This window comes from Sciurus carolinensis, chromosome X, assembly GCF_902686445.1.
Source record: "Sciurus carolinensis chromosome X, mSciCar1.2, whole genome shotgun sequence".
NCBI classification, from domain to species: domain Eukaryota; kingdom Metazoa; phylum Chordata; class Mammalia; order Rodentia; family Sciuridae; genus Sciurus; species Sciurus carolinensis.
In genome coordinates, this window is record NC_062232.1 from 34,526,844 (window position 1) to 34,552,634 (window position 25,791).

General features: G+C 37.2%; 2 protein-coding genes across 13 annotated transcripts in view; one reads left to right on the top strand and one right to left on the bottom strand.

Moving 5' to 3' along the window:
* Positions 1-25,791, bottom strand: part of Cask (calcium/calmodulin dependent serine protein kinase) — a 361,598-nt gene that overhangs the window by 171,652 nt on the left and 164,155 nt on the right. For all 12 annotated transcript variants that reach the window (XM_047535418.1, XM_047535425.1, XM_047535422.1 and 9 more), the window contains exons 4-5: positions 16,266-16,343; positions 10,894-10,966 (exon numbers count right to left, since the gene is read on the bottom strand). In XM_047535418.1, the coding sequence (XP_047391374.1) occupies positions 10,894-10,966; positions 16,266-16,343 (151 nt within the window). The remainder of the gene's footprint in view (positions 1-10,893; positions 10,967-16,265; positions 16,344-25,791) is intronic.
* Gpr82 (G protein-coupled receptor 82) lies at positions 280-1,882 on the top strand. The gene is made up of 2 exons (XM_047535433.1): positions 280-348; positions 481-1,882. Exon 2 carries the CDS (start codon positions 513-515, stop codon positions 1,521-1,523), a length of 1,011 nt encoding a protein of 336 aa, XP_047391389.1. The 5' UTR covers positions 280-348; positions 481-512; the 3' UTR covers positions 1,524-1,882.

The following is a 25,791-nucleotide window of genomic DNA, read 5'->3' on the forward strand; positions in this document are numbered from 1 at the left end:
TGATCCTCCTGCCTTGGCCTCCCCAGTCACTGGGATTACAAACTGAGTTGCTGTGCCCAACCTATCTCTCCTTAAATGTGGAACAAAATACTTATATAATACTTTCCTTTGACCAGCATGAATAGTTTGCATGTACCTTAAATTTTCTAAAATTACATTTCTAGGCAAAATTTGTCATCACTTACACATTGCTTTATGATCTAAGAACTATAAATTCTTCTAAAGTCAAGTTTTAAATCTCAGGCATTTATTTCTTTGCATCAAATTTTGTTTTTTAGACAAAAGCACTGTCCATCACAATAAGAACACTTCTTTTGTACTTCAACTGGACAACTGTGATTAGAAAAGGTAAGAAGCAAGCTATTCCTTTTTTCCATCCAAAACATTTTGTAACTATTTTATTTCCTCCACTGCTTTTTTTACTATTTAGCTTAAATACTATGCATAATTTGATATAAAATATCTGCAATTCTGTTCTAGCTCCTGTGACAAATTCAAAAAATTTGATATAAATGAGGAACAACTCAACATGCATTCAACCATCTATGATCTCTTCCACAGCTCTGCCAATCATTTATACCGTGCTTTGTATTGTTGGTCTCTTTGGAAACTCACTTTCTCAGTGGGTGTTTTTAACAAAAATAGGTAAGAAAACATCAACGCACATCTATCTGGCACATCTTGTGACTGCAAACTTACTTGTGTGCGGTGCCATGCCTTTCATGGTTATCTATTTCCTGAAAGGCTACCAATGGGAATATCACTCTGTACAATGCAGAGTGGTCAATTTTCTGGGAACGCTGTCCATGCATGTGAGTATGTTTGTCAGTCTCTTAATTTTAAGTTGGATAGCCATAAGCCGCTATGCTACCTTAATGAAAAAGGATTCCAAGCAAGAGACTACGTCATGCTATGAGAAAATATTTTATGGCCATTTACTGAAAAAGTTTCGCCAGCCCAACTTTGCCAGAAAACTGTGCATTTATATATGGGGAGTTGTCCTGGGCATAATTTTTCCCATTATTATATACTACTCAGTCGTGGAGGCTACGGAAGGAGGAGAGAGCCTGTGCTACAATCCACAGATGGAACTAGGAGCCATGATCTCTCAGATTGCAGGCCTTATTGGAACCACATTTATTGGATTTTCCTTTTTAGTGGTGCTAACATCATACTACTCTTTTGTCAATCATCTGAGAAAAATAAGGACCTGTACATCCATTGTGGAGAAAGATCTGACTTACAGTTCTGTGAAAAGACATCTTTTGGTTATCCAGATTCTACTCATAGTTTGCTTTCTTCCATATAGTATTTTTAAACCCATTTTTTATGTTCTGCATCAGAGAGAGGGCTGTCAGCAATTGAATAATTTAATAGAAATAAAAAACGTCCTCACTTGTCTTGCTTCAGCCAGAAGTAGTACAGACCCCATTATATTTCTTCTATTAGATAAAACGTTCAAGAAGACACTATATAATCTCTTTATGAAGTCTAATTCATCACATATACAACCATATCGTTGACTTTTGGATGGAAAACACCATGAAACAGCAGTGTTCATGTGACTCTATTAGGGACACTAACCTAAATGATTAACATGTCATATCTTGGTTGACAGCAGGCACCAAGAAAGCCTCTCTGGATTTTAAAAATAAGTAAATATATTCATAAAACTCGCTTAAAGTTCTACTTATATTGAAAGTTGAGATGGCAGAGATTTTCAGAGGTGAAAGTCAAGTGTACTGAAAGGATACCACCGCATATGAAAGCAACCGACCATTTTCTGTTTAAACTCTATTGTGGATCTTCTCTCCAGAACACAGTATTTCATGACTGTAGGATAAAGAAGCAAATGGTTTATGGGTTGTCTGCTTTGTACTAAGAATACAAGAGTCCATCTTAGAATACAAAGGTTAGCATTTGTTTTGTTGGTAACATATAAAATTTTAAGAATGAGTACGAGAAAAAAATAAGAAATGTCCTCACGAAATGCATGAATAATACAGTATAAAAAATCCAAGGTTTTATGAACATATTTATTTGAAGTTATCTGACTCATGTTACTAGGAAAGGCAATATTCATTGATTCCAATATTTAATGAACACATATTACTTATAAATATGCTTAAATATTTGGATTAGGCTTTGTCAAAATAAAAAGCTAATACATCATTATATGTGCCCATCTTCATCACATTTTGTGTATTTTCCTCTATATCTAATATAAAAATGTTATTAATGGTATACAGTACCAGGCATGTAGATATATTCAATTAATTTTGTGAAATGAATGCATGATAAAGCAGTATCATAGTTAAAGATTGGACCCTGAATTTAGACTCCCTGGGTTCAATCCTGGTTCCATATCTTATTTAGCTGGGCAATCTTAAGCAAATTACTTACCCTTTTCACATGTTTATTTTTTCATTTGTAGAACAGAAAATACTACCTTATTCATAGGCACTATTATTAAATCAGATAATGTCACTTGGCACTTGCTATGTGTTAGGCACTCTGCTTATATGCTTGACACGTATTATTTTAATCATCACAACTATAAAGTATGCCAATTTACTTGCTGATGAAAAACCTGAAGAGCATAGTTAAGCAAGCCCGATTTTCTCCAATATCTAAGTAAATATTCAAGAAGTAAGCATTTCTTAACGGTCATTTCTTTCTTCCATGTAATCTTGTCAGTAAGACAAATGATGGTGACTGTATTCTGTATCATATACGTTATGATTTTTAAAAAATGTAAATGTGTTGTCTTCCCCCAAAGATCATAAGCACCTTGGAGCTATAATCAGTTTTCTATTTCTCCTCCTTTGGTACTTGCATTCTCTTTTTCTGATGAGAACCAAACAAAAACAGTTGAACATAATCAACCAATAACTATAACTTACCACTTAGAAACTGCTTAATTGTTTCCTCCATATGGCAATTCCTTCAGTGCTCAAGGAGAAGTTTAAAGTAAGTTCACATGACACTTCCAAGTCTTTAACTTCAAAGCATGTTTTGTTACTGAATTAGAACTGTAGAAGCAATTCACTGTATAGATTCTCTAAGAGCCATGTTCAAAATTATTTGAGATGGTTCTGACACATTTGTGTAATTCTCATTAAAAATCAATAAGAAAAAAGTAAATGTTTGTTCTTTTTATTTCAGTGCTTAAGTGAGAGATGAAAATGTTCAGAGAAAAGTCTAACCAAATTCCAGCTTTAAGTATTTACAATAGATATCTAGTCTTTAAGAGTAGATTTCTGGTTCAATAATTTTCAGACAAAGAAGGTTTGGGAATTCCAAGTGATCTCCCTATACGCTGTCTGTAAATGGAGGTGTCCATTCTAGTGACTTTCTAGACATGTGGATCAGAATAACTCAAAGTTCATCAGGAAAGTTCCTGAGATGCCTGGAATTTTCCACAGGTATAACAGTAGTTTTATTCTAAGAGGAACTGAGATGATCAGTAACTTTCATTTAACACACACAATACTATATTAAACGTCACTGCACTTAGAAGCTTAAAAAATATGTGACTTAGAAGCTTAAAAAATATGTGACTTCTAAAAATCATTATTTAAAAAATCACTTTATAGCTGTACCCACTACTTGAAATAAAAGATATCAAAGTAGAGTTTCCTACATTTAAAAAGGCAGGAAAAAAGGTGTGCACAATTTCTCTTTAAGTTACTCTTTTTTTTTAATTGGCTCATTTCAGTTATACATGACAGATTCCATTTTGATAAAATTATACAAGCATGAAATATCTTATTCTAATTAGGACCCAATTCTTGTGGATGCACACATGGTGTGGGATTCACTTAGGTATTTCAAGTTATTCATTCTGATAGGAAACTCCATGTACTGAACTATACTAAGCATACAAATTATGATAATTTTTTTTGTTCTTTAAGGTTTTTTTTAATGATCATGTTTATCTTTACACCACAGATGCTTTCCCAAACAGATTGAACCATGCTGAGTTTTTCTTAAATTGAATTGAAAAACTGGCTATTTAATGTTACAGTAAATGTTTTATATAAAAAATCCTTTTCTAAATTTACTCTAATTTTAAAGTTTGGATTTCAGAAAAATGGTATTTTTAATGTGTTTGTGAGTTATGGTCAATCACAAGTTTGGAATTTCAGAAAGCTTGAATTTTGACTTACAGGTTAATGGGATTATATTTTAACAAGAAAACAGGCATGACATATGTTTATTTCCCCTTTGATTCTTCCAATGTACACACTCATTAAAGCAGATTTCAAATTATTAATCAGGAACACAAACCATTAAGACTGGCAAGCAATATTCAGGATGACTACCCAACCTGGAAGTGAGTCTGTCCTCTCTGGGTAGGAGAGGAAGATGGCCCATCCTAATTCTAATTTGGTGAGGACTTGTGGCCTATCTCTGGCTTTGCAGTTTGCAAGGGTAGAAGCTGTTACAGGCAAACATGTGAAGACTTGTGGCCTATCCCCAGCTTTGCAGTTTGCAAGGGTAGAAGCTGTTACAGGCAAACATGTGAAGACCAGTGAAAGAGAAGCTTGCTGGCAAACCACAAAGGGAACACAGAAAGGACACTGGTAATTCATTAAGTATTTCAATTGTGCAGTCTAATGCTTGCAACCTTCTGATGGCCCCCAAATTCCAATGGGATTGATACCACTGGAGAGTTCCTATAGCTAGAAAGGTTTTATACCTGGCAGAGAAACCTGGCTACATGACATACCACCACTGGCTCAGGAGAGGAGTAGTGAAAAGAGCCACTTTCAACAAGAAATCATTTATCTTTCCCCCAATAAATCAAGGAGTTTTGGTATTTTGAAGGGTAGGATGGGAGGAGAAAGGCATACATAGCTGTTAGAGATGCAAGATAAATTGGTGATCTTATAATTTATGAGTTTTCTAAGTATGATTATTCAAACAATGTGCACATGTTCAACAACCTCACAGAAGTAATGCCTGAGGATTGACGGTGTGCTTCTTATCATAAGGAATAAAAAGTTTGCATTTTAATTACAATTAAATTTTTTAAATACAATATGAGGGACTTTTGGGAGTCACGGTCACAGATACCAAAGAAACGACAGCAATCATAGGCAAGAGGAAGGAATACTTTAAGAAATCCACAATGCTGTGGCAATGAGTGTTATGTGATGAACACACATTTATAATAAAGTCAGACCTTCAGCAGGTGAAAGGAGAACTGAGATCAGAGGGGGAGCAAAGGGCAGCTAGGCGTGTTGACCACATTGCAAGGAAAACCATTTATAGGAAACATACCCAGAAACACTAGTGCGGGAGGTCTCAGGCTGAGTGTATGTGCACTGTGGGTTTGCACAGTTCTGAGAACTAAAAAGTAAGCACCCAAACCTCCTGGGAACAGGCTCCATTCAAAATAGAAAGTGACTGCATGTGTAGCAAGTAGTTGTGCTCCCACAGGAACTGTGTCACTTCAACTTTGTTTATTAAAACTACCTGAGTAGGTCAGAGTGACAGAAAGGCCTATGGAATGCCGAGGCTCTGCACATCCACATGGTGCCTTGTGGGGCTGTCAGCAAGGGTTGGGAGAGCCCAGAGAATTCCATGAACTGAGCTTAGCAGAGCCAGCAAAGGCAGGCAAGGGGCCAGGAGTTGCATTTTCTTGAATGATTGTGCAAATTTTATCCAAAGTTCTTTTAATTTAGGGGCAAGAGGAAGAAAATAAAAACATAATGGAAATTTTCTCATCCTTTCGCAAGAAAAAAATGAACTAAGGGAAGAAGATGATAGAAAAAAATGGAAATTTGTATGCATGCCTTAATTAATATCTGATGATGATGGGTCTTAACCAGGGGCAATTTTGTGCCCCTGAGAACATTTGACAAGGTCTGGAGACATTTTTGGTTGTCACAACTGGGAGGAGATGCTATTGGCTAGGATGCTGAGAAATGTGCTACAATACCCAGGACAGCCTTTCACTACAAAGTATCTGGTTCCAAATGTCACTAGTGTGGCTGTTGGAAGACCTTGTGTCATGATATTTCTCCCTGAATTTCAAAGAATTATGCCATTACTTTTTGTGTGTATGTGGTACTGGGGATTGAACCCAGGGGTGCTTTACCACTGAACCACATCCCCAACCCTCTAAGCTTTTTTAAAATTTATTTCGAGACAGGGTTTCACTAAGTCACTGAGGTTGGCCTTGAACTTGTGATCCTCCTACCTCAGCCTCCCAAATCGCTGGAATTACACCACCACGCCTGGCTTATTACTTTTAATGCAATTTCATGTGAAACTGCTCCAAAACAAGCAGGTTCCACTACAGGTCACATGGTCTGTATATTCAAATCTTTTTTTTTGGTACCCGGGATTGAACCCAGGGATGCTTAACCACTGAGCAACATCCCCAGCCCTTTTTTTCTATTTTATTTAGAGACAGGGTCTGGTTGAGTTGCTTAGGGCCTTGCTAAGTTGCTGAGGCTGGCTTTGAACTCATGATCCTCTTGCCTCAGACTCCCTAGTGGCTGGGATTTCAGGCATGTGTCACCACACCCGGTTTGTATACTCAAATCTAACAGTCCTTTTCAGACTCAAGTATGATGATTCAAAAAGAAATGCCCAAGTAAAGAAAAAAAGTACTCTTAATCAATATAATGGTGGGACCTTTGAGAAACTGAATGCTTTAAAATCTTATGGTAAGAATTATGAGAATGGAAAAGAGATAAGGAGAGAAGAGAGAGAGAGAAAAAAAGGAAGGAAAGAGGGAGGGAAAATGAAGAGAAGGAAGGAGGGAATATAAAAATATTCTTGGCCAGATGAAACAGGTAATTAAAGTTTTAAAGAGACATGAAGTGTTGCCATGTTCTTCAATTTTGTTTACAAAATACAAGGGAAACAAATAGACAAAAAATTTAACTGCAAGAACCAAAATGTACATACAAACTAAATCTACACATGGACAAATCACTGAATATATACATGGATGCAAAGAAAACCTGATAGGCTGCTTTACTGGCAAAAGTATTAAGAAAATAAAACAAATGCAATTTTAAAAATGAGTAGCCACATGAAATGCATTGTTAGGAAAGGTTTACAATTGACTACTATGTGGGAATACCTCCATAACGAGATCCTCAAACTAAGTTTACCAAAGTTATATTAGTAAATCCTATTGACACAACTTTTGAGATACAGATGAAATATACTGCATTTTTCAAAACCACCTCCACTACTACCCCTCTGGTCTAAGATGGGGTCAGGAGAGATGGAGGATGGAGGGGGTGGTTTGCTTTTTTTTTACTCTCCCCTTTGCTCATTTTGCCTCAGTCATAACCTGCTTCCTTGCTGTTCCTCAATCAGGCCACTTGAGTTCCTGTCTTTGCACCTTTGCACTGGCTATTTCTTTTACCCAGAACATTCTCGTCTTAGATATCAGCTCAGCCCCTCCCTTGCCTCCTTCAAGTCCTTGCTCAGATGGCATGTTCCCAATGAGGCCTGCTCCGACCACCATATTCAAACTGTAGTTCCTACTCTAACACTCCCTGGCCTTATGGCCCTTATTTCCCTGAAGTCCTTTTCATATTCTAGCCTACCATATAGTTCCTTATTTCTGCTTATTGACTGTTGTCTGTCTTGAGCTGGGGTTGTAGCTCGGGGTAGAGCACCTGCCTAGCATGCATGAGGCTCCAGGTTTGGTCCCCAACACTGTAAAAACAAAACCATTATTGTGTGTCTCTTCTGAACTAGAATGTCAACTCCACAAGAGCAGTGACTTTGTCTGTTTTGTTCACTGATGATGCTCCAGTTCCTAGGACAGTGCCTGCAACACAGTAGGCTGTCAGTAAATATCTTTTGGATGAATATCTTAAGAAAATGCACCGAAATTCAACATTGCCAATTAAGTAAATTGTGAGTATTCCATTTATCCACAAGGAATGTGTAGATTCCAGGTACTGAAATATAAAGAACATCAACATAAATGTGTGCTCTGTGTTGAGTCTCCCTGCTGACTTAAAAAAAAGGTGTTTCTTATTAATTTGCAGTTTGACTTTTCTTTTCCCTTCCTCAGCAGGTTTCTGGGTGCTTCCTAAAAATTATTTGGCATGCACTTTAGAAATAATAAACTAATCTAATCTAATCCAATGCAAAACTGAGGCACATACTGTTCCTTCTCTGTGAAATGTCTTCTTGTCTCCATATAACTACCCCATGACTCAAGACCAGGCTCCAACATGACCTCCTCCATGAAATTCCTCAGGTCATTAAGTGACCGTGTCATTTAATGATACTACCACTTTCTACCTTGTATGATAATTATTTGTTTGCCTGTTTATAAACCAGTTCTTCTGTTCTTGTGTACATCTGGCACTACTCCAAACAAAAGATGAAAAGCAGCAGAGGAAGAGGGCCAGTGGGAGGAAGGAGGGGAGGAGAAGGGGAAGTACTGGGGACTGAAGTGGAGCAAATGATATTCCATGCATGTATGATTATGTCAAAAAGAACCCAAGTACTATGTACAACTACAATACACTAATAAAGACATTTAAAAAACATGAATCTATTTTTCTTCCTCTTGGACCCAGGTTAGCCTTATGATCATTTTGCGGGGAATTGAACACAGGGTGCTCTACCATTAAGTTGTATTCCCAGTCCTTTCTTTCTTTCTTTTTTTTTGCAGTACTGGGGATCGAACTCAGGGCCTTGTGCTTGCAAGGCAAGCACTCTACCAGCTGAGCTATCTCCCCAGCCCTTCATTTTGAGACAGGGTCTCACTGAATTGCTTAGGGCTTTGCTAAGTTGCTGAGGCTGGCCTCAAGCTTGCAATCCTTCTGCCTCAGCCACCATGGTTACTGTGATTACATGTGTGTGCTACTGCACTTGGCACATTATGACCTTTTTATGACTGATGTTACCAACTGAATGCAGAGGATGTGACACAATGCCAATTCCAGGCCCAGGTTTCAAGAAGCCTGGCGCCCTCCCTTTCTGCTCTTTTGGAGCCCTGAGCCACTATCCTGGGGGAGATGGGGCCATGTGGGAAGAGTGAGAGAAGCCCTGAATTAGAGAAAGTGAAGAGGACCTGGTTAGTTCCTAGTTGTTCCAGTCTCCTCAGCTGAGATGCCAGAAGACTGGGGAAACTAGCCATGCCACCTTAGCCAATGGCCTGGGTAACAGAAGTGAGCTGTCCCCATTAAACTCTGCCCAAACTGAAGAATCATGAACAGATAATGACAGTTGTTGTTTTAAGTCACCAAATTTTGGTATGTGTGATCTACAGTAGTTGATGAAAGATACACTGCTTTATCTCCTTCCTGAGATCATAATCCTTTTAGGGCTCCAAGCACAGTGTTCCGTTGAAGTAGGCACTCAAATATTTGTTGAATAAATAAACCAGAATATAAATTAGAAGGAGAAGTCAAATATAACTACTTTTGGATTTTATTTGGTTTGGAATTGTCATTATAGCAAATATCATGGCTAATCAAAAGCTGACTATGTTATTGAAAGTATTACAGTGGAGTGTGTTGTCAATCATGATTTATTACATCTTGCAGATACAATTATCTTTCAAGAACAGAACTCATGCAAAATGAAATTGCCTGTTGAGCAAAATAGTCCTAACATACTGCTATTACATCATTTTTTCTTGAATATATTTTACAATACATACAGATATATTTTACTTTATATGTACCTTCCCATATTCATTAAATGCAAAAGAATCACACAGCACGCTATTATATTTGACAATTCCCACCTCCTTTACCTTTCCATACTTCTTACTCTCTGGATAACTGACAAATATTTTTTTTTATAAAAGTGCTAGGCAACCATTGGTTTGTTCAGTATTGCGTTCTCACAACAGGATCAATTTCCTATCAACACATTTAAAAAGAATGAATAAGACATTATACAACTAACTTACACTAATGTGCATTTTGTACATTTCTCCATTGATTTTCATTTGCTATTATTAACATTCTACCAGCTGGTTTTTAAATTGCTCATGTTTTCCCTCAGTTTTTAACTATAAGAATTTCTTTTAAAATTTCTCAATTATAGAAACTTAAACTAAACTCTACTTAATTCTTTTAGCTATTTAAAATACACTGAAGAAGCCACACCTTTAATAGTATGTGGCTTGAAGGAAGGAGCACCTCTTCTCTGGGTGCTGGGGGTTAGAGAGGTCAGCAACATAATATCAGAGTCTGAAAGTATAGCCCAGGGCTGGAGAGACCTAAGAGGCTCCCTGTTGAATCTACGCCTTGGAAGGGACAGGAGGCCAGGAGAAGGGCCCACTGGTCCTTTCTGGATTGTCTCTGTGTTTTGCTTGGCAATGTTAAAGAGCCAGGTACTGAAAGTTCTCATTAATTTGATACCAGGATGGAGTGAATAATGATCACACTTGTATTCTGAAAAGGGTATAAACTGTATTGTATCTTTAATTATGATTTCATACTATGTTTAAAAACTACCTGCAAAGAAAATGCAATGCTGACCATTGTACTTTGAAGCATTATGAAAATATAAGTACATGGTTAACTTTTACTACATTAACCAAATTCTAATTTTCCCCTCAATTAACTCAGTATAGGATAGAGTTTCATTTCTCCTATTTGTTGAATTTTTCATTTCTTTCTCTTACACAATGGCAAAAGAGGAATAATGAAATTTTAGATTGTATGCAATGTTTAGTAAAAAGAAGGAAATTGAAATGATAAGGTGTTCCTATTAAGAATTAGTACAATGACTTTCCAAATATAAAGCAGCTAAATAAATTTTTATTTGCAAATAAAATTACATGTAAGATGCTCTCTATGAAAGTATTAAAGAAAAATTTCTGATTATTATCACTTACTAGGTCAGTTTCTCTTCATAAAATTAAAATTAGTGATAAGAATGACTTACCTTCACATCTCTGTGAATTATGTTATTATCATGACAATAGCGTAGAGCTTCCAGTATCTGTCTCATGTAATGGCTGTGAAAACAAAAATTTAAAACTGTAAAACATGTTTATTTTAAAAATTAATGCATGGAATCCCTAGTTTGTAACTCCCACCTTTATTTTAGCTGCCTATAGACATCTTTTTTTTTTTTTTTGCAGTGCTGGGGATCGAACTCAGGGCCTTGTGCTTTCAAGGCAAGCACTCTACCAGCTGAGCTATCTCCCCAGCCCACCTATAGACATCTTTATGCGAGCAGACAAGAAAGTGAACTTAATGAAAAAGTTGGCAGACTTGTGAATGATGACCTTAATGAAGAAATAGTATGTTCTGTATTTGCTAAGCCAGGTCAAGAGAATTTCACACAGTTCATAAGTAAAATTTCTCTGCAAACTAAAGATTGAAACTTGTAACATGAAAAAATTCTAATATTCAATTCTACTTAGTTAAACTGGATTGCTATTAAGTAAGCCATGCTCAAAACTATGTGGAAGATTCTGATCAAAGGGGTGGGGCCTTCTGTCTGCAACCACAGTGGACATACTGCTTTGTTCCCATTTATCTCTGAAGACAAATGAGGGAAAAGCCTCCTATGGGTACAATTTCTCTTTGTAATCTAACCAGGTTTTAGCTGGGGCATCCTTGAAAATAGCAGGGTTAGTTCTAGGCCCGTGTCCTGGGAAGTCTGAGCCTTCACACGGTCACTGGTTGTCTGCTAAAATTCCTCCACAGGGGACAGATGAAGAACAAAGAAGGAGTTAACATTTCTAAAAAAGTCATTAAAATGTGGAAACAGGGTCAACTAGCAACAGTGTGTGACCAAGAGTACAACTGATCCTCGACTTATGATGGGGTTGAAGATGTAGAAACCCATGTTAAGTTAAAAATATTGCAAATTCAAATGCATTTAAACCAAGCATGGTGGTGCACACCTGTAATCCCAGCAGTTCAGGAGGCTGATGCAGGAGGATCATGAGTTCAAAGCCAGCCTCAGCAATTTAGCAAGACCCTGTCTCAAAATAAAAAATTATAAAAGGGCTGGTGATTTGGCTCAGTGGTAAAATGCCCCTGGGTTCAATCCCCAGTACAAAAACAAAATTTAAACAAAAAACCTTCACAATCTTCATTTAATGAAGCATTGTGGTCCCTGCTTTGCAGAGAAACTCAGCAATGTATATGTTTGTCTCCATCTTCCTTAAAGATCAGGAAAGATGGTAATTCCATGCAAGGAAAGAACTGGCCAGCAATTTATTTGTTTATGAAAATCTATTTATTTATTTGTTTAAGGAGGTATTATTGGGGGTGGGGAGTGGAGGAAGAAAAGGAGAGGTGACTCAGTCTATTTCCTTGTCAACTCTGGGTAAAAAGACTAATGCTATTTGCTGGGCATAAGAGACCTTATCTCTCAAATGCCCTTAACAGAATGTACCTGGCTAAGATTATCTATGGTAAATAGAACCTGGGATCTCTGAGGCATAGATGATTTCCTGGAGAATGTCACATAAGCTATCCATCTCTCTTGGGTATAAAATGGAGATATTTCATAACTGAAACGCTCTCCTGTGTATGTAGAATCCTACAAACCTCCGATAGAGACTTAATCTATTCTGGACCAGGGGTGAGGTGCATTGCTGATGCAGAAAGAAATGATGTGGGGCACTATTCTTGACAGCCCAGGTCTCTCTGCTTCAGCTGAGCCTTTTGATTGCCTGTATCCTTGAAATTATTCAGTAAAGCTTGGTACTTGGTAAAAAGATCTCTCTGATTTGCAAGAGTTTGATTTGATAATCTAATTCTATATGTTAGCTCACTCCACAACTCATCACCCCTGAAAGGACAGAGGTAATCACTAATTGGGCTGTACTAAGCACTGAGCAGATTTTTATTTGATGCCATGCTTTGCTGCTCCTCTTGAAACTCAGCCAGTTGGAGAAAAACAACATTAGCAATTTCATTACTTGGTGTCTCAGTCTTCTTGCAGTTGGTCTCACTAGAATACTGATAAAAGCTGAATTTCCTAACAATGAATCTCAGAATCAGAAGGGAGAAAGGAAGGTTAGGAGTCATCTGGCCAAACATTGGACACAAAAGGCAGAATCCACGTGCCCTTGTTACATGGTCATTGATGATCTGCAGTAGGGAACATGCCTAATAATACTGTCTGCCCCCTTCCCCCTGTCTTTTTCACTGTTAGGAGGAAGAGTCTTTAATAAATTGTATCTAGATCTTTTTCTGAGCAAGGCCACTTAGTGGTCTCAATGCTACTCTTTTCTGATCCATTCTGGAAAGTTCCTTTCATAAAAATCACCATTTTAACAGCAAATACAAATGGACTGATGATCTCATCCTGCCCAGTCCAGTGGAAAAGACAGACTTGAAATTAAGGGAAAGCTAAGAAAACTTAAGAAAAAATAACTAGGGAACAGAGTAAAAGTAGCACTGGTTTAATATCAGCTCTGTCAACATATATGCCAGATATCTGGGTTACCATGATTCAAAAAAGAAAAAAAATCACCCTCCATTGAGGATAAACATTTTAAAAGAATCAAAATACTGAATTTTTGGCTTTCCTTATTTTATGCTATGCTGCCCTTGGAAAATTGCAATATGGACAAGTAGGAATTTTTTTTGGGGGGGGGCAGTTACTAGGGATTTAACCCAGGGGCACATTACCACTTGGTCTCATCCCTAGGCTTTTTTATTTTTTATTTTGAGGCAGTCTCACTAAATTCTTGGAGGCCTAAGTTGCTGAGGCTGGCCTCAAACTTGTGATCCTCCTGCTTCAGCCTCCTGAGATGCTGGGATTACAGGTATGTGCCACTGTACCCGGTGAAAAGCAGGAAAGGCAAGTTACCTCAACTTACTTAAAAATACACATAAATGCGAGGCACAGTGAGGCATGCCTGTCATCCCAGCGACTTGGGAGGTTGAGGCAGAAGGATCTCGAGTTCAAAGCCAGACTCAGCAACTTAGCGAGGCCCTAAGCAACTCAGTGAGACCCTGTCTCAAATAAAATGTGAAAAAGGGCTGGGGATGTAGCGCAGTGGTTAAGTGCCCCTGAGCTCAATCCCGGTACCAAAACAAAAACAAAAATAAAAACAAACAAACATATAAGCAATAATATGCAAAAGTCTGAGAATTTTATTTTGTCATATAAAGTGGTTTACAGCTAGGTCACAGAAAATCAAGATAGCATTGACTATTTTTAGTAGTAGGGAATGTTTTTTTTTAATTTTGAGGCACAAGAAAAAATATGAATTTATAATTGTGATAGGAACCTAACAACAGAAAAGCAGGACTTAAAAAGAGCATGACACAAAAGAGGATATTTAAGCTTCAGTTCTAACATGCATCAAAAATCTAAAGAAATAATTATAGTTAACTTATATAAACTTTGATGTGCTGCTTCTCTCTGGCCCCAGTAGTGCAGAAAAGCAGTTTCCCTATAGTGTGCATATTCTTTATTCTGTGCTATAGCTATGGCCGCTCCAACTCTGAGGCTGGAGTCTTTGCTCCCTAGCAAGGACGACTCAATGAATGGATAAAGAAACTGTGGTATGTATATACAATGGAATTTTACTCAGTCATAAAGAATAATAAAATTATGGTATTTGCAGGCAAATGGATGAAATTGGAGAAAATCATGCTAAGTGAGATAAGCCAATCTCAAAAAATCAAAGGGCGAATGATCTCACTGATAAGCAGATGATGATACATAATGGGGGGTGGGAGGGAGGGAGGGAGGCAAGAATGGAGGAAGGAAGGACTGTATAGAGGGAAAGAGGGGTGGGAGGGGTGGGCGGTAGGAAAAAAATAACAGAATAAATCAAACAGCATTGCCCTATGTAAATGTATGATTACACAAATGGTGTGCCTCTACTTCATGTACAACCAGAGAAACAAGTTGTACCCCATTTGTTTACAATAATAAAAAATAAAATAAAAAATAAAATCTCCTCATGAATATTTTTTAAAAAAGTCGTATTAGGGTGGTCTCTAAGTTGTTTCCAACTACGTCCTTTTATGGTGCTATCATTATAAAAGGAATGGTAAGAGGGAGGAAGTTGTAATCATTGAATGTAACTTTCTCAAATGAGAGAAGCTTTTAATAAATCCTAATATGTTTGTGGGTTTGAACCTTTCAACATAATATGGTTGGTGACTGAGGAGGGATGCTGGGATGCTGTACTCCATGTTTGTTTGTTTCTTTATTTATTGGTACTGGGGATGGAACCCAGGGGCGCTTAACCACTGAGTCACATTCCCAGCCCTTTTAAAAATATTCTTTTTAGAAACAGAGTCTCGCTGAGTTGCTGAGACTGGCTTTGAACTTGCAATCCTCCTGCCTCAGCCTCCTGAGCCACTGGGATTACAGGTGTGTACCACTGTGTCCAGCTATACTCCATGTTTTAAACAGGCAACCCACTGGAGCAAAATTATGATATGATCTAATATATCCAAAGCAGACTGCTGTAGTGCTTTAAATATATAAGCTAGTGACCCAGTTCTTGCTTGGTTTCTGTGATTTTTCATACTTATTTCTTATCTTGGGTCATTAGGTCTTTATAACAACTCCATTTAAGAACAACAGTTGCCATACACTGGCCTGAAGCAAATCCATTCAGCAGAAAAATGGTGATTTTTTTTTTGTTTCTTTTACTGCTTTGTGTTTTTCCTTAGATTAACTGATCGCATAGCAATGTGATATCACTAAAGGCAAAATGAAGAACTAATGAGGTGCATCTGTCAGAAAACAAATATCAAACCAAAGAAACCCAAGTTCAATTCTACAAGGTTCCTGAGCTATCAAATCCCTCCTTGTGTAAAAGCATCAGAAATGGGAAAGACAGCAGTACTGACGTGAAAATGTAAACCTAGTTTTTTTAAAAAAAAGATTTTAAATGGACACAATATTTTTATTTTATTTATTTATTTTTATGTGGTATTGAGGATCAAACATAGCGCCTCACACATGCTAGGCAAGTGCTCTACCATTGAGTTACAACCCCAGCCCCTAAACCCATGTTTTAGTAGACCAATTCATTGTTTGGTAGTTTGCACTTTCAGTTACTTTTTGATTCTGCTAATACATATGGAAACAGCTGTGATCCCTGCAGCAAGGAGCAGCAGTGCTCTCGCCATCAATTAGAAGAGCAAGTGATTTCTTCATCATTACCTTCCTCCACTTTATCTCTGGGGACTCATTTTATTATTATTTTTGCAGTACTGGGAACTGAACCCAGAGCCTTGTGCATGCTAGGCAAGCAAGCACTCTATCACTCACTGAGCCACATCCGCAGCCCACCTCTAGGGAGTTAGATACAGATTACATACCTGGCTACAGCTTCACTGTATACAAAACCAGCATCAGCTCGCTTTACGATTTCAAAGCACAGATCCGCTCCATCCATACTGTAGAGAAACGTGAAAAAGAATGTAAGAGGAAATTCCAAAAAGGCAACACTGAAAGCAAATACATTGTCACCAAGTTATTTGTTGACTTACTGCTAATGATTGTACAGTATTTCAATCCCCTTTTTTCAATGCAAAGGAGGCATAAATTATACAGGACATTATAACCATCTTAGCACTGAAAATCTGCAGGAAAAGTAACCTGCAGCAAGAGTAAGGCAATGGGAATATCCGATAACATGAGGTATAAAAAACTGACTATAAATTTTCTTTAGGTTATCATGATAAGAAGTTCCAGAAAGAAGCAATGCTGGAGGTTGTGGACATATTTTTGAGTCAAATTCTAAAATTACCTGTTTCTAGTAAATATTTTAGGAATACAAAGATTTAAAACATTTTACTGTAGTTATCACCATCAAATGGGAAATTTGAGCTATATGCTGTGAAAGGAAAAAATAAAGAGCTGATCTACATTTTTGTTTACACTTTCATTACCAAAGTTAATTGCTACAAATATATTCTAATACATTGATGTGATGGTGACACAGTGCTAATATCTGCCCTAGAACTTACAATGGTTTCTATTGCTCATGGGATAGGTAAGATCTCTTGTGGTATTGGCCACACCTGGCCTCTTCTACCTACCCTGTCTAATGGCATTTCAAGAAACCACCCTCTTTAGCCAGTTTAAACTGCAGTCAGGTTTCTTAGCACTCCCTGGATATATAATTTATTTTTCCCTTTATTTTCTGGTCACACACTTTTGCATATACTGCTCTTCTTAATCAATAACTGCCTTGATTCAAGTTTCCATTCCAATCCTACTTCCTACAAAGCCCCCTCAATGATCACCAGTTATATTAATGTCTAATGTCTTCCTTTGCTTTCATCCTTTAACAACCTACATATGATCTATATCATAACATTTGGCATTTACATAATATAAACACATTACACACATATATATACACATGAAACTCTTGCCAGATCATTACTTATATTAATGAAATTATTCCAATATCAATAGGTAACATTTTCATGCTTTAAGCCTTAGAAAATGTTTTCAAATCCAGTGGCTCAGTCTTCAGTATACCTGCTACAGGTATTATACTAAGAAAATAGAAACTTCTAGAAGGGAAAAAAAGTCACTAACATTATTCAGGCTCCATGGGGAGCACTTCCTATCATATCTCCATTCAACTACTCCATGAGGTCAGAATCATTCTCATTCTCAAATGATCTAAGTGACTGGACAAAGATGTGATAGGGACAGTATTCAAATCTCTGGCCGTGTCCAGTGCTCTTCTGCATGACTACAGCTACACCTACAGGGTGTACAAAGAACACACAACCTTGGGCCCTATAACACTTCAACAAGAGTGTAACGTTCTAAACAACAAGTAGATTTTATACTTTCAATATGCCCGTACCCAAAACACACCAGAAGACTGAGCACACAGTAGGTATTTAACAAACAGCTGATTATATCATTTGGATCTTGGTGTGGTTTTATATAAATGAAGATACTTCCACATTTATACCAGATTTCACAATTTTTACCTAGTTTCCATTTCACATCTGAGGGCCATTTTCCAATGTTAAGGAGGATTCTTCTCCAAAATGTTTCTGAGGGCCTAGTCTACTCTGAAGTACTGTGTCACCTGTTTCCCACCATCACAAATCAAGCCTGGGTGAATGGGATCACGTACCTCTATGAACAACTCTGATCATCTGTGGTAGTAAAATTCTTAGGAGTGGGAGTTACTAGGTCTAAAGTATATACAACAACACTTTCCATACACATACTACCAGAAACATTTTAACGATTCATATTCCTTCTACTGAGTATGGATGCGTCCTTTCCTCTACCTTGTCCCCTCTAGGATGACTACTCTTTTTCATCTCTGCCAATCAGAGAGGAGAAAAAAGTCATTCATTATTGCTTAAATTTACATTTCTTTGATTACCCCAGAGGTCGAATATTTTTTGTTTCTTTGTTCTGTGGGAGAAAAAAAAAACACTATTTTTAAACCTGACTGCAGTTTAAACTGGTTAGTTGATCTACGAGGACTGCAAAAATATCTCATAGTGAAGGAATTAGTTTTGTTCGGGTGTTTTCCTTTCTAATTGTGAAATGTGAAGATAAGCACTATTCAGCTTAGAAGAGGAGTTGGTGAAAGGAGCGAGACAAATTGATTGCATAATAAATGTGATAGTCAGCCTTTCATTGCTGTGAACAAAAGATCCGATGAGAAATACTAGCAGGAGGAAAAATTTATCTGGGCTCACGGTGTCAGCAGTTCAGTCCATGGTGAGCGGAGGCCATTACTATTGGCTCAAGTTGAGGCAGTGCATCATGGGGGAAGGGCCCTGTGAAGGAATACTGCTCAGCTCATGGTGGGGTCAGGAAGCAGAGAGAGAGACAGAGGGTAGAAGGGGCCACAGGGTATTCCCCCAGTGACCCACCTCCTCCAGCCACTTCGCACTTGCCTACAGTTAGTGTTTAGTCAGTTCATTCAAACTAGGATGCACTGATTAGATTATAGCTCTCACAATCCAATCATTTCACCTCTGAATAATAGTGCAAAAACCAGGAAGTTGTGGGGGGACACCTCATATCAAAACCATAACAATAAAACATAAGAAGCTGGGAGCTATCCTGAGCCCTAGAGGAAGACTTTTTGGAGGGCCATAGAAGGGAAAAGAGAAAAGGGAAATGAAGGCAGGCAAGGCTGCAAAGTGATGAAAGGCCAGAGCCTAAGGAGAGAACCAGTCAATGAGAAATAAGTGAAAATTATTTATTGCCCTGTGTTATACTTAAAAGCAAAGATCAATCTATTTTTTTCTTCTGATTATATCTGAAATCCTAGTCCTTGAAATGACCATCTCTACAAGTGCACATATATACATGGGGTATTTTTAAGTTGCTGTTCTCATCCACTGACCTGTCCATTCTTGGATCCAGAACCATATCACTTTATCTTTATTTTTAAAAATTTTTTGTTACTGGGGATTGAACCCAGGGGTGCTTTACCACTGAGCTACATCCCCGGTTCTTTTTTAAATTTTTTATTTTGAGACACAGTCTCACTAAGTTGCTGAGGCTGGCCTCAAACTTTCTACCCTCTTGCCTCAGCCTCTCAAGTAGTTGGGATGATAGGCATGTGCATCTGGTTCATTTTACATATTGTAACGGCACTTTGTGATATTTGGCAAAATACATCTTGTTTCATTATCCTTTCTTTATGATTTTTTTCTCCCAAATGAATATTAAAATCATTTTGCTAAACTCTAAAATTTTTTATGTTTTGACACAGATGGTATTATATCTATTTATAAATTAACTTCTAGAAATTAAATTTTAAAAATATTTTCATCCATGAACATGATATGTTTATCCACTTCTTTTCATATCTTTAAGTTATAGTTTTAAGGTTTTCTTTATAATGGTTCCAAATATCATTAGTTTTTTCTCTTCTCCTAGCCATGTGTGTATATATATAAATTTTTGTGTGTGGTGCTGGGGATCAAACCCTCAGACAGGTTAGGCAAGTGCTCTACCACCGAGCATATCCAAACCCCAGCATTTTGTATTTTCATTGCATTATAAATGGGATATTTTGGTCATTATGTGCTTTTTCAGTTCAGTGGTTCATAGCCAGAGGTACCAAACAAAACCACCTGTGTAAATTTTTAAATATGTAGGTATGTTCTATGAAGAATTATTCTGAAAGAAATAATTGCTGTGAAAGTCCTTTTATTAAAGCTATCTGATTATTTATAACATTAATTGATATTAAAGAAAAAAAAGCAATCTGCTAATTTTAAATTTCATGATACAGAAATAAAAACTAAAAATACTGTTACTTATGTAAATTTTATTCATCACAGAAATTTAATATGTACATATTCATAATACAATCCTCATATAATAACCTTGAACCTTTTAAACAAAATTGATGATTCAATTCTTTGATAAACTTTATTTAATAATGTAAGGATTCTTTAAACAACGATAAGGCTTCTTTCATTTCATTTTTGTCTTTGGCTTCCTATCTTGGGCTATTCCTGGTGCTGTCATGAATCTTCAAAAAGCATGTTCTGAATGTCCCAGTTGTCTCCATTCTGAGGGAGTGAGGTGACAGGGAGGAGAAACCCTCCTATGGGAGAGTATGGGAAGTGCATCTGTACTGTATGCAGAAAGAAACCAGGGGAGATTTGCTCCGAATTAAAAGTGGTGGGATTATGAATGAGTTTAGCCTTCCCTCTCTTTCTTCTATCTGAATTTTTAAAAAAAATTTTCATAAACATGAATGTTTATATAATTAAAAAATTATCCCAAGGCAAGGTATGAAACAAACAAAACAGATCACAGGTTTGGAGGCACAAGGTATTATTGCTCTCACAATCCAATCACTTCACCTCTGAATATTAGTGCAAAAACCCAGGAAGTTCTGGGGGGACACCTCATATCAAAACAATAACAATAAAACATAAGAATCTGGGAGCTATCCTGGGACTTAGAGGAAGACTTTTTGGAGGGACCTAGAAGGGAAAAGAGAAAAGGGAGATGAAGGCAGGCAAGGTTCAGTGTACAGAAGGGGCTCAGAATATGCCACTCCCAAATACACCACTTTGGCATAAGGATCATTTTGAGCTGAAGGCACAAAATCATGTGCTGTTAATTTGCTCAAATTGCAATACAGTTTTTAAATGTTTACTCTCAATTTCTGTACCTATCTCTCAGCAGACAGGTAACAGATGGTCATCTGGCACTTGTCTGCAAACTACTCTTTGAGAAACACTGTTATAAAGGACAGAGCAAATCTGGATTTCTCTCACCAGCATTTTCCCTGAAGATGACAAAAATAGCAACTATAGAAGCTGGGTGAAATTAGAAAAAAATTGTTTAAGTCTTCAAAGTATTAACAGGACAGTGAATGAAAAATTACCTAGTAAGAACAGGGAAAGAATTAGAGCTCAGAGAGGTTAGCAAGAGATGCTTCTGCTCTGTGGGGTAGGGAGTGGGCTATGGAAAGGAGGCAGGGGTGAGGGGACCTTTAGAAGAACTCTGGAGAGGTGGGGGAGGTAGTCAGATGAAGACTGATAGGGCCAGTTACTTTTGCATGAGCGTGATCTAAAGGAGAGGCTGAATGATTCTTTGGTGCATCTCTGAAGAGCCTGCAAAGGTTAAAGCCCTGACAAAACACCCTGGCTGAGGTCACAGAGCTGCATTTGGAAAACTGGGATAATGAATCTTTTCTGGTACGGCATGTTGGTAGCATAGAAAAACCCCAATGTAGATAAAAGCTGAGCCTCAAAACTTCAGCAAGAAACAAGTACTCAGGATATGTTTCCTAATCGCAAAGTAGCTATGTTAGAAATAAATCAACAAAATAACTAAACAAATCCTCACCTAGTTGGAGGTGGAGAAATGCATGCTAAATAACATCAATCAAGGGAGAAATCATAATGAAAATTAGAAAATATTTCTAACAATGACAATGAAAAGAGTACACACAAAACTCATGTCAGATTGAGGCATTATTTTTTTTTATATTTTGAATACAGTTCTAACATTCCAGTCTGAGAAGATGGCAATTCTTGTCACACACACACACACACACACACACACACACACACACACAGAACTCAGCCTTAGAGAAATTTTCTTGGATCAGGAAATCCACTGTTGATGGAAAAATACATCAATATGATCCTTTTTGAAGGACAATTTTATAGTAATTGACCAAAGCCTTAAAAATATACATGTTCTTTGACCCAATAATTTCATTCCAAGGGAAATAGGAATACTTCCCAGTTTTAATGACAATGGTTTATCATAGCTATTTATAATAGGCAGATGTTGGAAATAACCTAAATTCCTAATAGTAGAAGAGAGGTGAAATAAATGGTGGTAAATTCACAGAGTGGTATAGTACACTGCCATCAAAATGACATTATAGAAGTATATTTATTGACATAGAAATATGTTAATAATATACTAAGATGTAAAAACATACACATGTATACATATGTGACTTAGTGACATAAAAGTTTTTGGATATTAAAACAGGGTGTTCCAATTTAGGAACATTCTACAAAATACATGGCTAATTTTTCTCAAATCTGTCAATCATCAAAAATAAATCTAAGGAACTGCCCAAGCACAGAGGTGCCTAAGAGACATGATAACCAAGTGTGTTGTGTCCCAGATGGGGTTCGGTAGCTGACAAAGACATTAGGTAAGAAGCAAGATAATCTGAATAAAATGTGAACTTTAGTTAAAAATCATGGATTAATATCAGTTAGTTAATTGTGGCATACCTACCATATTAATGTAAATAAGATGTTCATAAGTGACAATGGATATGGAGTGTATAAGAACTTTACTGTTTTTGCAAACTTTCTGTAAACTTAAATTATTGAAAAATTTTAAAGTATTAAAAATAAAAACTTCTAGTTTCACTTTAAAAAAACGGTGTTCAAGAGTGGGTAGGACTATGGAATATTTAATTTTTTTCCTCTTCCTTTTAAAAAATTAACAGGTACTCTGCTTTTGTTATACTAAATCTATTCTAATTGTTTAAAAGTGCAAAATACCCTTTTGGAATGCAGCTAAGACAGTAATTCCAAAAGAGTTTGTATTAATAAATTTATGACAGAAATAATCTTATTTTGCAGTAAAAGAATTAAAGGTAGCATTTATTGAGTGCTCAACTATGTGATGGGCATTTTCTAAATGCTTTACATATGTCAATTCATTCAGTGGCTTCAAGAAATCTGTGAGGTAGGTATTACAAGTACTCCATTTTACTTAGGAGAAAACCGAGAAAAATCAAAGGTTAAGTAACTTGCTCAAGAGATCACACAGCCCTTTAAATTGTGGAGGCAGGATTCAAACTCAGGCAGTCTGACTTTGGAGTCCATGTATCATCCCCCCAAAACGCTCAGGTTACAAAGAATGAAACTTAATAAAATAAATTGTACTCAAGGTTTTCATTTATTTAACGGAAGACAAGAGATTCCCAATAAATAGGTAAAATAATAGCATGAAGGAGGGTTCTGCACAAGAAATTCATTTCATGCCTATTACAGGGGTCCCATACTCCGGAATCCCCAGAGGGAATTTTTTTTTTTTTTTTTGTATTGGGGATTGAACCCACAGGCACTTAATCACTAAGCCACATCCCCAGCCCTTTATTTTTCATTTAGAGACAGGATCTCACTGAGTTACTTAGGCCCTTGCTAAGTTGCTGAGGCTGACTTTGAACTTGTGATCCTTCTGCCTCAGCCTCCCAAGCTGCTGGTATGCAGGCATGCACCACTGCACTCGGTTCCCCAGGGGGATCTTCAAAATGCAGAGCCTCCATCCTCATCCTCCCAGATGATATATGTGAATATTGTATTACTGATATTGTTTCAATGAATTCTCTGTATTTACTGAGCTTGTGGATAAATGCCTGGCATATACAAATCAGTCTCTTGATTAAAAAAATAATTCGTTTTTATTTTCTCCTAAATCAAGACTTTGCTCATGGTACTGTTTTGATGTGTTCACAAATGTACTAAAACTACCACCTATTTCAATACTTTGGCCCTCTTTATGCCTCTCTGGGATGTCTTCTCTCTACTTTTCCACCTGTCTGATTCTTACACTGATACTGATGTCCTTCACCAACTTCTTATAAGCTCCAAACTGTTTCCTCCGTGGAACTCGTGGGGGCTCTAAGAACCTGTGCCTATGGCCATTTAGATCTAAACTATCAATTATTATTTATTTCATGGGCAGGTACCTGTCTTGTGTGTATAATTTAACTACAGATAACTTGGGGGCACAAACAGGTCTTTTATCTGAGTATTTACAAGTATTTGGGGGTGGTAAGTGCATTTCTAAAAGAAAGAGAAGTCATGTACACACAACCTTTGTCACTCTTTCCCCATCTAAACCATAACTGGGACAGGGAATTCAGTTTCAGTCAGTATACATTTATTAAGCATCTACTACATGTAGAAGATGAAAGACCAGTTCTGAGAAGATTTCATCTTCTAAGAGCCTACACTGCAGAAGGGCAAATGAAGAAACGAGACAAAAATTGTAATGGATGAAAGAGACAACCTGAGTTTCAATGGAAGGAAAAAGCACATCTTGGAGGGATTCAGAAAGTCTTGCTGAAGTAGGTAGATGGGTCCTGAAGAAGAGAAGAAGAGAGGGAGAAGAGAAGAGAATAAGAAGAAGAGCAGGCAAGAGCACAGTGAGAGTGCAGGAGGGGTGGTAACTATGTGGTAGTTAAGAGGAGAGCAGTATCTCAAGGCATTTTTTTTTTCTGATCAATGACAGTAAGGCCTGAAGTCCCAGGAAGTGCGTCAACATGTTAGGTGGGTATGGGGTGGATAGGGGAATGTGTGAGGTGCCATAATTTGAGCTAATCTCTCCCTTCCCACCTGTACTGTACACATACAATCATATTCTTTCTTTTTTTTTTCTTGCAGTGGTGCTGAGGATTGAACCCAGGACCTTGTGCAAGCTAGGCAAGCACTCTACCAACTGAGCTATCTCCCCAGCCCCATATTCTTTCAGTATGAACCTGGACAGGGACCAGAGAAGTACTTAATCAGGACTGTTAAATATAATATGCAAGTAGATAGAAACCTTCATCTTTTCAATGAAGAAAGAGGATATTTACTGTAACGGGAACTGAATGGCTTAATAAAGCAATTCTGATGTATTGTTAAAAATGTTAAAATGACTGAGCACGTCCCCAAATGTCTATTTTCCAACTGTATTTCTCGTGATGGGAACTATTTATTCCTGTCCTCACCCATTTGTGTACAAAGCTTAATATCTTCCTTTTCATTGGAGTGAACTCTTTTTGTTCAATAGAATGTAACTCTTTTATGTCAATATTGAAGCAAATTAACTTTCCAGTTTTTTTTCAATTTTTGTTAAATCTATTGATGTTTTTCCTTTGTGAATCCCAGTCCTTTGAAGTTTTAAAAGCTCTCCAAAGATCTGTTAAATAATTTTATTTCTTGCTTACTTTCCTGTGATTTGATTAGCTTCTATAAACTATTCTGTGTGTAGTTTTCTCATTTGCATGTGGGGATGGCTGTAGTGGATCTAAACTGACTTTCGAATTGGTAGTTTTCACACTATTAAAAACCCCTGTTCTCCTACTATATTTGATGAATTTACTTTATGCAATGCTGACTGGATTCCTATGGGAGAGGAATGCCTAGTGCTGCCTGTCTGGAAAGTTCTGTTTTTTCCTGTCCTGTATCCTTCTAAGTCAATCTGCTGCTCACTGTGGCCTTGCTAATTTTGTAGGTCTGAATGTTTGGTAGTGCCTAAAAAGAAGAGCCCTCCTAGTGGTTGCTGCAGATGAAGTCATGTCTGAAGGGATTTGTCATGCTTCACTGAGGGGCAAATGTACTAAGAAGGCCTTCA

What these genes read in the sequence shown, in the direction of transcription:
- Gpr82 (XM_047535433.1), top strand. Translation starts at nt 513, where the DNA reads ATGAGGAACAACTCAACATGCATTCAACCATCTATGATCTCTTCCACA.